A 12908-nucleotide genomic window follows, 5' to 3' on the forward strand; every position below is an offset into this window, starting at 1 on the left:
TACTTTTCTTGTCTTATTGCACTAGTTACAACTTCCAGTGTGATGTGAAACAGAAGTAAAAGAGAGGGCACTCTAGCCTTACAACCATTCTTAGGAGGGAAAATTTCAGTATCTTAACATTTAGTATGGTGTTAGCTATAGAAGTTCTTTTGTAGATATTCCTTCTTAAGTCAAGGAAATTCTCTATCCCTGGTTTGCTGAGAGTATTTATTCAAATATCTTTCCTGCATAAATTAATATCATCATATTATTTTTTCTTTAGTTTATTGATGCAGTAATTAAATTTTTTAATTTGAATATTGGACTCATTTGCATAACTAGAATAAACACTTGGTCATGGTGTATAGTTCTTTTTATTCATGTTGAATTCTACTGGCTAATTTTGTTGTGAATTTTTTAATTGATTCTCAAGAGGCATATTGGCCTGCACTTTTTTTTTCTTGTAATATCATTATCTTGTTTGGGTATGAGACAGTTGCTGGCTTCATAGAATGAGTTAGGAACTCTTTCTTCTGCTGCTACTTTCTGAGAGAGATTCTTTTTTTTTTTTTTTTCCCTATAAAGATGTGATAGAATTCTCTAGGGAAATACCTAGGCCCTGTGGTTTGTTTTCTGGAAGGTTATAAATTATTGACTTAATTTCTTTAATAGATGTACATGTTTTCATATTATTTCTACTGTGAGATTTCTAGTAGTTAGTGTCTTTCCAAGATTTGACTTATTTTATCTAAGTTACCAAATTTTTGTCAAAGAATTATTCATAGCATTTCTTCAAATGTCGATGGAATTAGTAGTGACAACCCTTCTTTCATTACTTACAGTACTAATTTGTGTTTTTTAGGACACTCCCTCACACCATATACAAAAATAAACTCAAAACTGTTTAAAGACTGAAATACAAGACAGGACATCATAAAACTCCTAGAAGAGAACATAGGCAAAACATTCTCAGACATAAATCGCAGCAACATTTTCTTAGATCAGTCTTCCAAGGCAAAAGAAATAAAAGCAAAAATAAATAAGACCAGGACTTCCTAGTGGTCCGGTAGTTAAGACTCTGACTTCCCAATGCAGAGGTCCCAGGTTTGATCTGTGGTCAGGGAACTAGATCCCACATGCTGCAACTAAGATCCTGTGTGCTACAGCTAAGACCCAGCACAGCCAAATAAAAGTTTTTAAATAGTTTATTAAATAAAATGAAAATAATAATATAAAAAGTAATTAAATTTTAAAATTAAAAATTCAAAATAAATAAAATAACTTAAATGTAAAAAATTTTAAAATAAATAAACTTTTTAAATTAATTAACTAAATAAAAAATAAATGAGACCTGGACTTTGTTGGTGGTCCAGTGTTAAGAATTCACCTGCCAATGCAGGGGACATGGGTTTGATCCCTTGTCTGGAGAGATCCCACCTGCTGCGGAGCAAGTAAGCTCATGCACCACAGTTACTGAGCCCGTGTTCTAGAGTCCATTCTCCACAAAGAGAAGCCACCACAATGAAAAACCCATGCACCCCAAATGGAAAGTAGTCCCCATTCGCCACCACTAGAGAAAGCCTGAGTAGAGCAACAAAGAGGCAGCATAGCCAGAAATAAATAAATATTTAAAAATAAAATAAATGAGACCTAATCAAATTTAAAAGCTTCCACACAGCAAAGGAAACCATAAAATTTTTTAAAGAAAATGAAAAGGCTACCTAGAGAAGGAGATAAGCTATCTTCAAATAATGCAACCAACAGGGTGCTATCATGGAAACTATACAAGTAGCTCTTATAACTCAGTATTAAAGAAACAAACAACCCAGCCAATAAGTAGGCAGAAAACCTAAAGAGACATTTCTCCAAAGAAGACTTACTGGTGGCCAACAAGCACATGAAAAATGCTCAGTGTGGCTAATTATTAGAGAGACATAAACCAAAACTACAGTGAAATATCCCCTCACACCTGTCAAAATGGCCATTTTCAAAAAGTCGGCAAATAATAAATGCTGGAGAAAGTATAGAGAAAGGAGAACCTTCCTACACTGTTGGTGGGAATGTAAACTGGTGCAGCTTCTATGGGAAACATTATGGTGATACCTTAGAAAACTAAAAATAGGGTTACCATATGATTTCAAATCCTAAAAGATAATGTTGTTAAAGTACTGCACTCAATATGAAAGAAAAAACTCAGCAGTGGCCACAGGACTGGAAAAGGTCAGTTTTCATTCCAATCCCAAAGAAGGGCACTGCCAAAGAATGTTCAAACTACTGCACTCGTTTCACATGCTAGCAAGGTTATGTTCAAAATCCTTCAAGCTAAGCTTCAACAGTATGTGAACCGAAAACTTCCAGATGTTCAAGCTGGATTTTAGAAAGGCAGAGGAACCAGAAATCAAATTGCCAACATCCATTGGTTCATAGAAAAAACAAGCGAATTCCAGAAAATCACCTACTTCTGCTTCATTCACTATGCTAAAGTCTTTGACTGTGTGGATCACAACAAACTGTGGAAAATTCTTAAAGGGGTGGGGTTACCAGAACAACTTACCTATCTCCTGAGTAACCTGTATGCAAGTCAAGAAGCAATAGTTAGAACTAGACATGGAACAACAAACTGATTAAGAATTGGGAAAGGAGTACGTCAAAGCTATATTTGTCACTCTGCTTATTTAACTTTTATGCAGAACACATCATGCAAAATCCCAGGCTAGATGAAGATCAAGCTGAAACTAAGATTGCCAGGAGAAATGTCAATAACCACAGATGTGCGGATGACACCACCCATGGCAGAAAGTGAAGAGGAACTCAAGAGCCTCTTGATGAGGGTGAAAGATGAAAATGAAAAAGCTGACTTAAAACTCAACATTCAAAAAACTAGGACCACGGCATCCGGTCCCATCCCCTCATGGCAAATGTTGTTCAGTCCTGTCCGACTCTTTGTGACCCCGTGGACTGCAGCACTCTAGGCTTCCCTGCCCTTCACCATCTCCTGGAGCTTGCTCAAACTTATGTCCATTGAGTCAGGGATGCCATCCAACTATCCCATCATTTGTCATCCCCTTCTCCTCCTGCCTTCAATCTTTCCCAGCATCAGGGTCTTTTCTAATGAGTCATCTCTTGGCCTCAGGCAGCCAAACTATTGGAGCTTCAGTTTCAACATCAGTTCTTCCAGTGAATATACGGGATTGGTTTCCTTTAGGATTGACTGGTTTGATCTCCTTACAGTACAAGGGACTCTCAAGAGTCTCCTCCAACAGCACAGTTCAAAAGCATCAATTTTTGGTGCTCAGTCTTCTTTATGGTCCAACTCTCACATCCATACATGATTACTGGAAAAACCATAGCTTTGAATGTACAGACCTTTGTCAGAAAAGTAATGTCTCAGCTTTTTAATACACTATGTTTGTCACTGGTAAAGAATCTGCCTGCAATGCAGGAGACCCAGGTTTGATCCCTAGGTCAGGAAGATCCCCTGGAGAAGGCATGACAACTCACTCCAGTATTCTTGTCTGGAGAATTCCATGGACAGAGAAGCCTGGTGGGCTACAGTCCATGGAGTTGCAAAGAGTTGGACATGACTGAGCTATTATCACATTAGATTTGTCAAACCTTTCCTTTCAAGGAGCAAGCATCTTTTTATTTCATGGCTGCAGTCACCATTTGCAGTGATTTTGGAGCCCAAGAAAATAAAGTCTGTCACTGTTCCATTGGTTCCCCATCTATTTGCAATGAAGTGATGCCATGATCTTAGTTTTTTGAATGCTGAGTTTTAAGCCAGCTTTTTCATTCTCCTCTTTGACCTTCATCAAGAGTCTCTTTAGTTCCTCTTTGCTTTCTGCCGTAAGGGTGATGTCATCTGCATATCTGAAGTTATTGATATTTCTCCTGGCAATCTTGATTCTAGCTTGTGCTTCATCCAGCCCATTATTTTGCCTGATAGATGGGGGAAAGGTGGAAACAGTAGCAAATAGGTGGGAAAATAGTGGAAAGTGGAAACAGTGACAGACTTTATCTTCTTGGGCTCCAGAATCTCTGTGGATGGTGACTGTAGCCATGAAATTAAAGGATGCTTGCTCCTTGGAAGAAAAGATGTGACCAACATAGGTACCATATTAAAAAGCAGAGACATCACTTTGCTGACAAAGGTCTGTGTAGCCAAAGTTATGGTTTTTCTAGTAACCATCGGAAGTATGGATGTGAGAGTTGGACCATAAAGAAGACTGAGTGCCAAAGAATTGATGTTTTTGAACTGTGGTGCTGGAGAAGACTCTTAAGAGTGCCTTGGACAGCAGGGACATCAAACGAGTCAATCCTAAAGGAAACCAATCTTGAATATTCATTGGAAGGACTGACGCTGAAGCTGAAACTCCAGTACTTTGGCTACTTGATTTTAAGAGTCAACTCATTGGAAAAGATGCTGATGCTGGGAAAGTTTGAAGGCAGGAGGAGAAGGGGGTGACAGAGGATGAGATAGTTGGATGGCATCATTGATTCAATGGACATGAATTTGAGGAAACTCCAGAAGATGGTGAATAACAGTGCTGCAGTCCACGGGGTTGCAAAGAGCTAGACATGACTAGAGAATATTATACCTATTGAAATCAACCAGGCAGAGTAAGGCAAATACTGTTACGATCTTACTTACATGTAATGTAAGTAATTAGAAGTTTTGGATTAGCATATACAACCACTGTGCATAAAATAGATTAGCAACAAAGACCTACTTTATAGTCAGTATTTTAGAAATTATAGTCAGTATTTTGTAATAACCTATACTGGAAAAGAATCTGAAAAAATAACTGAATCACTATGATGTATACCTGAAATTACCACAATACTATACTTCAATTAAATATATATACCTTTGTGTGTCTTTCTGTATGTGTCTCTTAGGGTCAGCAGGCCAGCACCACAGTGGGGTGACCACCCTTACCTGTCCTCCCTACTCATCTGTACAGTTTCACTCACTTTACTCAGCAGATAGTTTGCAATGGCTCCTAACAAGAGAATCCTCTCATTTTCAGTGTTATCTCTTGGTGGTTGTGTGAGATGTTAATATTAGGAGAAGCTGAATGAAGGCTATACTGGAATTCTCTACATTATCTTTTCAACTTTTTTTTTAATCTAAAGTTAATACAAACTTAGGCCATGAAATAGGTGACCATTATGTCAACTGTCTCCTGTAAACTCCTGAGACTTTTGTAAGGGGAAAATGGAATATATTTAATTCAGTTTGCATCAGTTTAACCTAAAGGAGCAAAAGAAAGCTGTTAATAATTTCTCACTTTCAAGTTCAATAAACAAAACAATAATGGTTCCATTATTTTAGGTCATGAGAAGGAAAATTGCTAAAAATTATACATTTAGATCAAAGACTCTTGAGAGAAAAGTAATGGAATTGTGGTCTATGAAGCCAGATTTTAAAATGAGTGAGGACGTGGGAACATTGAATTATAAAGCATTTGTATATAAATAATAGTATCTTTCAATGAGTCTGCATGGCTGAGAGAATATTATTTATAGGTGCAGAAATCTGCATATACTCTTAGGATCTGGAGGAAAATCCAATAATAAGAGATCTTGGATGCCAGAAATAGAAGACAATTGTTGTTGGGGATGAAACTGCTGGTGGTTATTTTTTAAAGGGAATCTTTTAGAGACACATACTAAAATATACATGGATGACATTATACCTGTTGAGGACTTGCTTATACCTGTTGAGGATTTGATACTTTGCTAAAGGAAGCAGGGGTAGGTAAATTAAACACCATGCAGGTGAAGAGCGTAACTGTGATTCAGAGGCAGTAAACAGAATGTACAGTGATCATCATGCATTCATCACCCAGGTTCAGCAGTTCCTGAGTTGGCTTCATCTATACCCCTGCCCGCTTGCCCCCTCCCCCACTGGTTTTTAAGCAAGTCCTCAACAGGTATAATGTCATCCATGTGTATTTTACTATGTGTCTGTAAAAGATCCCCTTTAAAAAATAACCACCAGCAGTTTCATCCCCAACAATAGTAATAACCTCTAATCTCATCAAATACCCAGTTTCTTTTCAAAACTCCAATTAGTTCGTATATGTAATAAATGATTTTATTTTCTTAGTTTGTTTGGAGCAAGATATAAAGAAATTCAAACCATTATACTTAGACAGTGTCTTTTAAGTGTTTATAATAGACTTTGCCCCCTGAAATTTATGTATTTAAAAATCTAGATCATTTGCCTTAGTTCTGAGTGTTATCACAAAATACCATACTGGATGGCTTACACAGTGCACACTTCTGGAGTCGGGGAGGTCCACGTCAAGATGCAGCATAAATCTACGATTTACTAGTTGTGCGCTGTCAACCCTTTGAAACTCTTCTGAGCATCGCGTACGTGTAATATGAAGCGGCCTTGATGGCCCTGGAGATGGGCACTGCTGCCACTGTCAGGATGCTGGCCGCCCTGCTCACACCCACTCAGCTGTGTTACCGTGATCTTCAGGGGCAGCCTCTGTCAGTATCGCCCAGGGCTGTTGATTTTTCCCCCATCAGCAATATAGGAAGTCAGATAGTATAGAAGCAGTACAATACACGTATAGATACATGTTAGTTTAGGGGCAGAGGGCTGATATTTCATTTGTTTAGAGTCTAGATATAGACCCACAACCTCCCTTATGTCCCAACTTGATTACAGGTTCATTTCTGAAATAGGTCAGACAGATAGTGATTAATATTGAAATTGGATGGACCAGGGATAGTTACCTGGATAGTTACCGGATAGTATATGGAGGACTCTTACCCGCTGCTAACATCTGTGTCCAAAAACTCGTAACATGAAACCTTAAGAGAACTCCTGAGGAGTTGAGTCCTCTTGGTAATAGTAACTGCCTGAATGAAATCAGCCTTTGGATGGAGAAAGAATACCCCATATTGGAAAGTAATTATAGCTTTTACACTTGTGTGTGTGTGTGTGTGTGTGTGTGTGTGTGTGTGTGTGCTTTCACAGCTTTTTGGAGACTACAGCCTATTTCTTCATGAGACCAAAAATTGGAGAGAAGGAAGTGTCCCCAAACGTTTTCTTCGGTATCTGGCATGAATTCAGCTCTGACTTTAAAGACTTTTGGAAGAAAGAGAACAAACTTATTCTACAAGAAAGGTAGGTGTTTTTCATTTACACAGTGGCATTTTAAAACTGGTGTTTTCTCAGGTGTGACCTGTTAGGGGTTGCCAACTTTCACAGCCTGAATGAAAAACTAGGTCCTCACTCTGGGGTTTCCAGTCTAAGAGGGTGCTGAGGTTGGGCAGTACTTGGAGTTCAAATAAGAAGAGTCAGCACAGTGGCTGTGATGCTGCAAAGGGCAGCTGGGGTGATGGTTTGCCAGGATCACTGTCTGGTAGACCAGATTATGTGGTGAGGAAACCACACAGAAGCAGGCAGGCAAGAAGAGGAATGAAAGAGCCCTGCTGAGATGACAGGCCCACTCATTTCCAAAAAACCTTGATAAGGTAAGATGAATCAGTTTGGTTTATTAACTTTTGCTCAATTCATGGGATATTGTCGCACATTTCACCATTCATATCAAAATTTCTCCCAGGTGTCACCAAGAAAAAGATGATCAATGTTTTTAAGAGATATTTTCAAGACTTATCGTATCACATTTCCTTAAGTAAATCTTCAGAAATGAAGGGAAATTTCCCTTCTTAAGTACATGGAATGGAGTCCTGTCCCTTGATTATGAAGCTTACACAAGTGCATTGTTACCAAGTTGGGAAGCATGTCCCCAAATTGTGGGGTCTGAAGGGAGAATGAAAGGGAAACCAAACCCTAATCCTGAGCCTATTAGTGCACTTCCCACATCCTGACCCTAACAAGGACTTTGCTTTAGAAAATGTAAAGCATTTTCTTAAGGGACTTTATATAGCACAAAGTTCCACAGTTTTTTTTTTCATATCATCTTCATTTTGGTCTTGGTTGTCTATAAAACCATGCTGGCTCACCTAGTTTTCACTTGTAAGTAGATTTCAATCGGTCTTAAAATCAGGTGAGATTAATTGCTGACACTTGCTGAGCAAGTGGACCGTTCTCACTAATAGAATTACGTACCTAGAGCCCACGACTCCATCAGAGCAGGAAGTCTGCCTCGGTGACGAGTGGATGGAAAAGAGAGCGGTCTGAATGGAAGGGAAACACTGTAAACATCTATTTGGAGACAGTGAACTTGTTCTACCTCAAGATGCATCACCCAGGTTACTGTAAAGGACATTTGCCAGGAGTCCAGGTTGGTGATGCAGGAGAGAGAACTGAGTGAACATGGGCCTATCTGGACCACTGTTCAGACGTGGATGTTCCACCTTTTCACCGAGCAAGTCTTGCTCGGTTTGGAAAATGGTGAGGAATGACTTTGGCATGTCGCAGACAGCCTCCCTCCCTGGTGCTCACTGCTCCCACGCATGCCTCCTTTCAGCTCTGACCTGAGCCTGGGAAGGGCCTGGGGCTCAGTCACACTGGGAAAGAATATAGAAAGATCAGTGTTTCACTTTGCACAGGAGCTGGGATGATACTGATCTCAGAGGGAGAGATCATAGTTCCCTGCCCGGAATTAAACCTGGGCAACCTGGATGAAAACCAAGAGTCCTAGCCACTAGACCACCAGGGACTAGAGGCGAGAAGCAAAAGTGGCCCGGGCTCTTGCCCCTGTTTGTAAGCAAGACTGTTTCAAGGAGGCAAAAACTGTCAAAACAGGTCCAACGTTTATGATTAGATACATAGCACAACGTATGGGAGAGCACACAGGAAAACAGTTTGTTCATCCAGCTCAGAAGGAGGGCAGAGATACATACCTGCAGAGGAGTGCAGAGTGAGTGAGGAGGAACACAGTCTGGACGTGTTTAAATCACTTATATAGGACAGCCCTTCTAGGCCTTTGTTTACCTTTGGCCAATTACCTTGTATCTTTCTTCACACCTGACTGGTCCACACACCTTCCCAAAGATGTGTGTGCAAGTTTCTTCTAAGATGTATCCCTCCATAGAGGCCTATGGGTGCGTGTCCACACTTATTATGGGGTGGGGTCCCTTCCCTTTTCAACCCCAAAGAAGACTTCCTGAACATGTGCAGACAGGGAAGTCTTCCTTGACCTCAGGAGTGGGCACCTTTTCTCTTTGCTTTAGCAGAACTCAGCTTTTACCACTAGCTTTGTCCTTGGAGTGTCTGGGTGAGAACAAAGCTTGAATTTTACTCCACTTGACAAATACCAGGTGTCTGGCCCAGAGGTCGGCTATCTCCTACCTCAATACTGACAGAGTGGAAATGGCGAGAGGTAGGCACAGACAGCAGGAGTGGAGAGGGCCTGAGGGCACGTAAGTGAGCCAGGGATTCTCAGCTAAGGTCCTGGCAGGAGATCACAGGGGGTCTCTCATCCAAGCTCTCTTCACCACGTGGCCTGTCCAGAAGTGCTGAGCGGCTCCCATGGAGATGATGTTGGCCTGGAGCAAGTCATTCACCTTCAGGAATGGCGAAGGCCTTGTCCCTGAGATAGAGCTGGGTTTCCAGGAAACTCTGTTGACAACAGTCCACCATTTAGGAGATTTTAGGCATTGGACATGCTCGCTGAGTATCTCATACAATCAACCCGATCCTCTTTTAATACTTCTCCTGTGCTTAAAAAAATCCAGTGGGCTTTTTGGCTCGCTGGAGGTGACTTCATTTCATCTCATAGTGATGTTAACAGGCAGGTGACAGGAGCTGTCCCGTGCACACGGCTCGTTTGCTCTGAACAGAGGACTGAGGAGGAGCCATGGGAGGTGAGAGAGCTCCTTAGCCCTCTGGAGGACAGGGTGGAAGGTGTCTGTGGGTGCCTCACTGCAGAAATGCCAACCACAGCCTGGGGTTGGGTAGGGGCGTTGATCACGTGTGTCTGTACCTGCCACCCTCCACCTGTCTTTTCAGTGTCCTCTCCTCGTCCTGTGCTCCCTCTTCTCCTCTCTTTCTCTCTCATCTGCACTCTCACCTTCTCTTGCCTTTCAATTCCCTCCCTCCAATCGCTCTGTGCTTTAGCACAATTTCCAGGCCAGGCTGTTTCTTTAAGGGTGGACCCCTGGCCATCAGTCTGGCCCTGGCTCACATTCCCCCAACTCAGGAGGAGGGGACATTCTAGAGCTTCTAGAGAAATCCTAGAGAGGAATTCCAGAGGAGTCGTGTTCATCTTTGGATCAGCCACAGTGGCCAGAGGTTGGTTCTGCAGGGACTGTGATTGGTTCAGCAGTCCTGCAGCCAGAGCGGAGGATTGCCATGAGTGACAACCCCCTTCTTGGCAGTGTCACTGGAGTTGGGAAGGGGCAAGTAAATGATGCTCTACAAGCCCGAATTTATTAAGCCTTTAAAAATAACCTGTGTAATTACCAGAATGTCTTAGCATGTCTTGAACTCTAAAGATGCTTTAATGGTGTGGTTGAAATTTTCCTTTCTGAGCAAGTTTTCCTTGCTCTAATTTGTAATGTATACATTGAATAATATTTTAAGGTTGTAAATACTCTATAAAAATCATTACTAATTGTTGTTTGAGTATGGAGTGGTAGTAATTATTTTTGGCTTTTTCTGATGACTTATATGATTTAAAGATATATTTCTTGAAACGGTGAGTTTCTAGTCTATGGGAAAAAGGTCTGCTGTCTTTCATCAATGGGGTGTGGGAAACACAAGCATTTCCAGACCAGAGTTTTTATTGGCTTCCCAGGTAAGTGCTAGTGGTAAAGAATCCATCTCCAAGGCAGGAGATGTAAGAGACTCGGGTTTGATCCCTGGTCAGCTAGATCCCGTGGAAAAGGGCATGAGAACCCATTCCAGTATTCTTGCCTGGAGAATCCCTTGGATAGGAGCCTGGTGGGCTACAGTCCATGGGGTCTTAAAGAGTCGGACATGACTAAATCGACTTAGCATGCACACACGCTTGCTGGCTTGAGCCCTAGACAGGCATGGCTTCAGAGTTAGCAAAGTGGAGACAGTAATAGCTGTCCTGCAGAGAGACGATAACTGAACAAGATTATTAGAGTATGTAGGGCAGTGTCTCCGTGCTCAATATTCAGTGGCTGTTGTGCATCATTTAATAAAAATGACCTCCTGATTATGATGACCCACAAGGTCATGTGACATTCTGACAAGGCATGTTAAGAACATATCTGTAAATGCAAGGCATTAAAGTGATGCAGTTGCCTTCTTGGTTGGTAAAATGTCTTGATTCTGAGTCCAAGGATGAACTTTTGTTTGAAGATGCTGAAGTGACCTGTCCTTTCTTGGTTTTAAATCATGCTCTGCTCCTCTTGATGCTTTAGACAGCTGACCTGTTGGTTTTGTCTTGAGTCAGAAAAAATTTTTTTCATGTATGCGGAACTAGGCTTTTATATACTTATTAATTACAGGTCCATCTCCAAAGAAATCTGGACTCATTATTATTGAGCAACACAAAATATGAAAAATAAATTTTTTAAATGTCAGCTCAATCTATCCAGAAGATGGGGACAAACTGACATGAATGCTGCCCAAGCACATTGTTTGTATGTGAGGACCCAGGGGACTCATCTCATCCCCAGGGGGCCATCAGCAGCACCGACCACTCGGGAGGCTAAGGGGGCTCGGGGGATAGGAGCTAGGTGACTTAGACAGGGTGCTGGAGGCACTGGTGCTTTTCTTTCCTTTATTTTTTTTGTATTTAAAAAAATGTGTATTGGAGTGTAGTTACTGTGCAGTGTTGTGTTAGTTTCTGCTACACAGCAAAGTGAATCAGCTATACACGTGTGTGTGTGTGTGTGTGTGTATAATATATCCCCTCTGTCAACACATGCCTTTCCACAGTGATGGAAAACTACCATGATGGATGACCACCATGGTCCTGGGGGAGACAGTTGTGCCCAAGACAGCTTCATTGCCAGCAAATGCTCTGTTATAGCTGGACTTGGTTTTTAGGCAGAGTCCAGTTGTGTGACGTGTGGTCATCATCTCCTTGCATGTTGAGTTTCGAGGCCTAGGAGACCCTCGGTCATTTGATGGCGACCCTGTCTCTCCGGAGCTGATAGCCTAGCCCTGGTACAGTGTGACGGGCGGGGGAAGCAATAAGGGGGATCAGTTCCTCCAGAATTCTGTTGACGCAGATCTGATTAGGAGCGTACCAGGTGGTCCTGGGGGTGAGAGTGTCCTAGACGAGGAGACCAATCTCCAGGAGCCAGGCCTCAAGCCCCATCATGCAGGGAGGCCTGTCACCATTTCATCTGTAGTCAGCTTGAGACATTTTAATTAATCAGTGATGGCATTAGTAAGGGTTGTGCTTAAAGTGCTGTCTAACTTAATTTGCTCATTTAATTTACTCTGAGGAACCAGGAGAAAGGGCAGCTACTCCTCCCACTGCGCAGGCGAGGGGCAGTCGGATCTGGTCTCAGCCCCAGGGGTCTGTGGTTGGAGGCAAATGTCTGTGTTCCCCGCCTTAGGATACCGCACATTAAACTGAAGGTGCCTCGTGCAGTGCTGACATTCCTTTTTCCATCATTTGTATGCGTATGAGCTGTGCGTTCAGATTGAAATGGGGTGTCATCAGAGTAGAAGGAAGCAAGCATTTTCAAAGCAATGAAAAATAAACTTGAGCTAAAGAGACAGACTTATTGTTCTGTAATCATGTGTTCGTTGGACACCTAAGTGGAGCTGCCTCTTGGACCTCCACTCAGCACCGTCATATGGAGCAGTACGTGAAGTTGGCCAACCACTTACCCCTTTAATTCAGGTGTCAGTTTCTAGACAAACGACCCATAACGAAACCTTCCTCCTAGTTCTGATCCCTGTAGCAGATGCCTTGGCTGGAAAATGACAAGACAGAACAGTGGCCAGTGGAGCCTGGGAATGTGTAAGGAATATGACATACACTCATTAAAGGAGTAATTCATATGTATTA

At 41.8% G+C, this 12908-nt stretch overlaps 1 protein-coding gene across 6 annotated transcripts in view; it reads left to right on the forward strand.

The window, feature by feature from the left end:
- FMN2 (formin 2) overlaps window positions 1–12908 on the forward strand; it is a 345241-nt gene that overhangs the window by 313056 nt on the left and 19277 nt on the right. For 5 of the 6 annotated variants that reach the window (XR_015156593.1, XR_015156594.1, XR_015156595.1 and 2 more), the window contains one exon: window positions 6977–7126. The exons of the other annotated variant lie outside the window; for it this stretch is intronic. Coding sequence is in view for 2 of the 5 variants with exons in the window: in XM_086381217.1 (XP_086237343.1) it covers window positions 6977–7126 (150 nt within the window). In the remaining 3 variants the exon portion in view is untranslated. The remainder of the gene's footprint in view (window positions 1–6976; window positions 7127–12908) is intronic. 6 annotated transcript variants of the gene reach the window in all.

The sequence above is a fragment of the Bos grunniens genome, chromosome 28 (genome assembly GCF_055505025.1).
Source record: "Bos grunniens cultivar Pamir isolate PY7600 chromosome 28, Bosgru_T2T1.0, whole genome shotgun sequence".
NCBI classification, from domain to species: domain Eukaryota; kingdom Metazoa; phylum Chordata; class Mammalia; order Artiodactyla; family Bovidae; genus Bos; species Bos grunniens.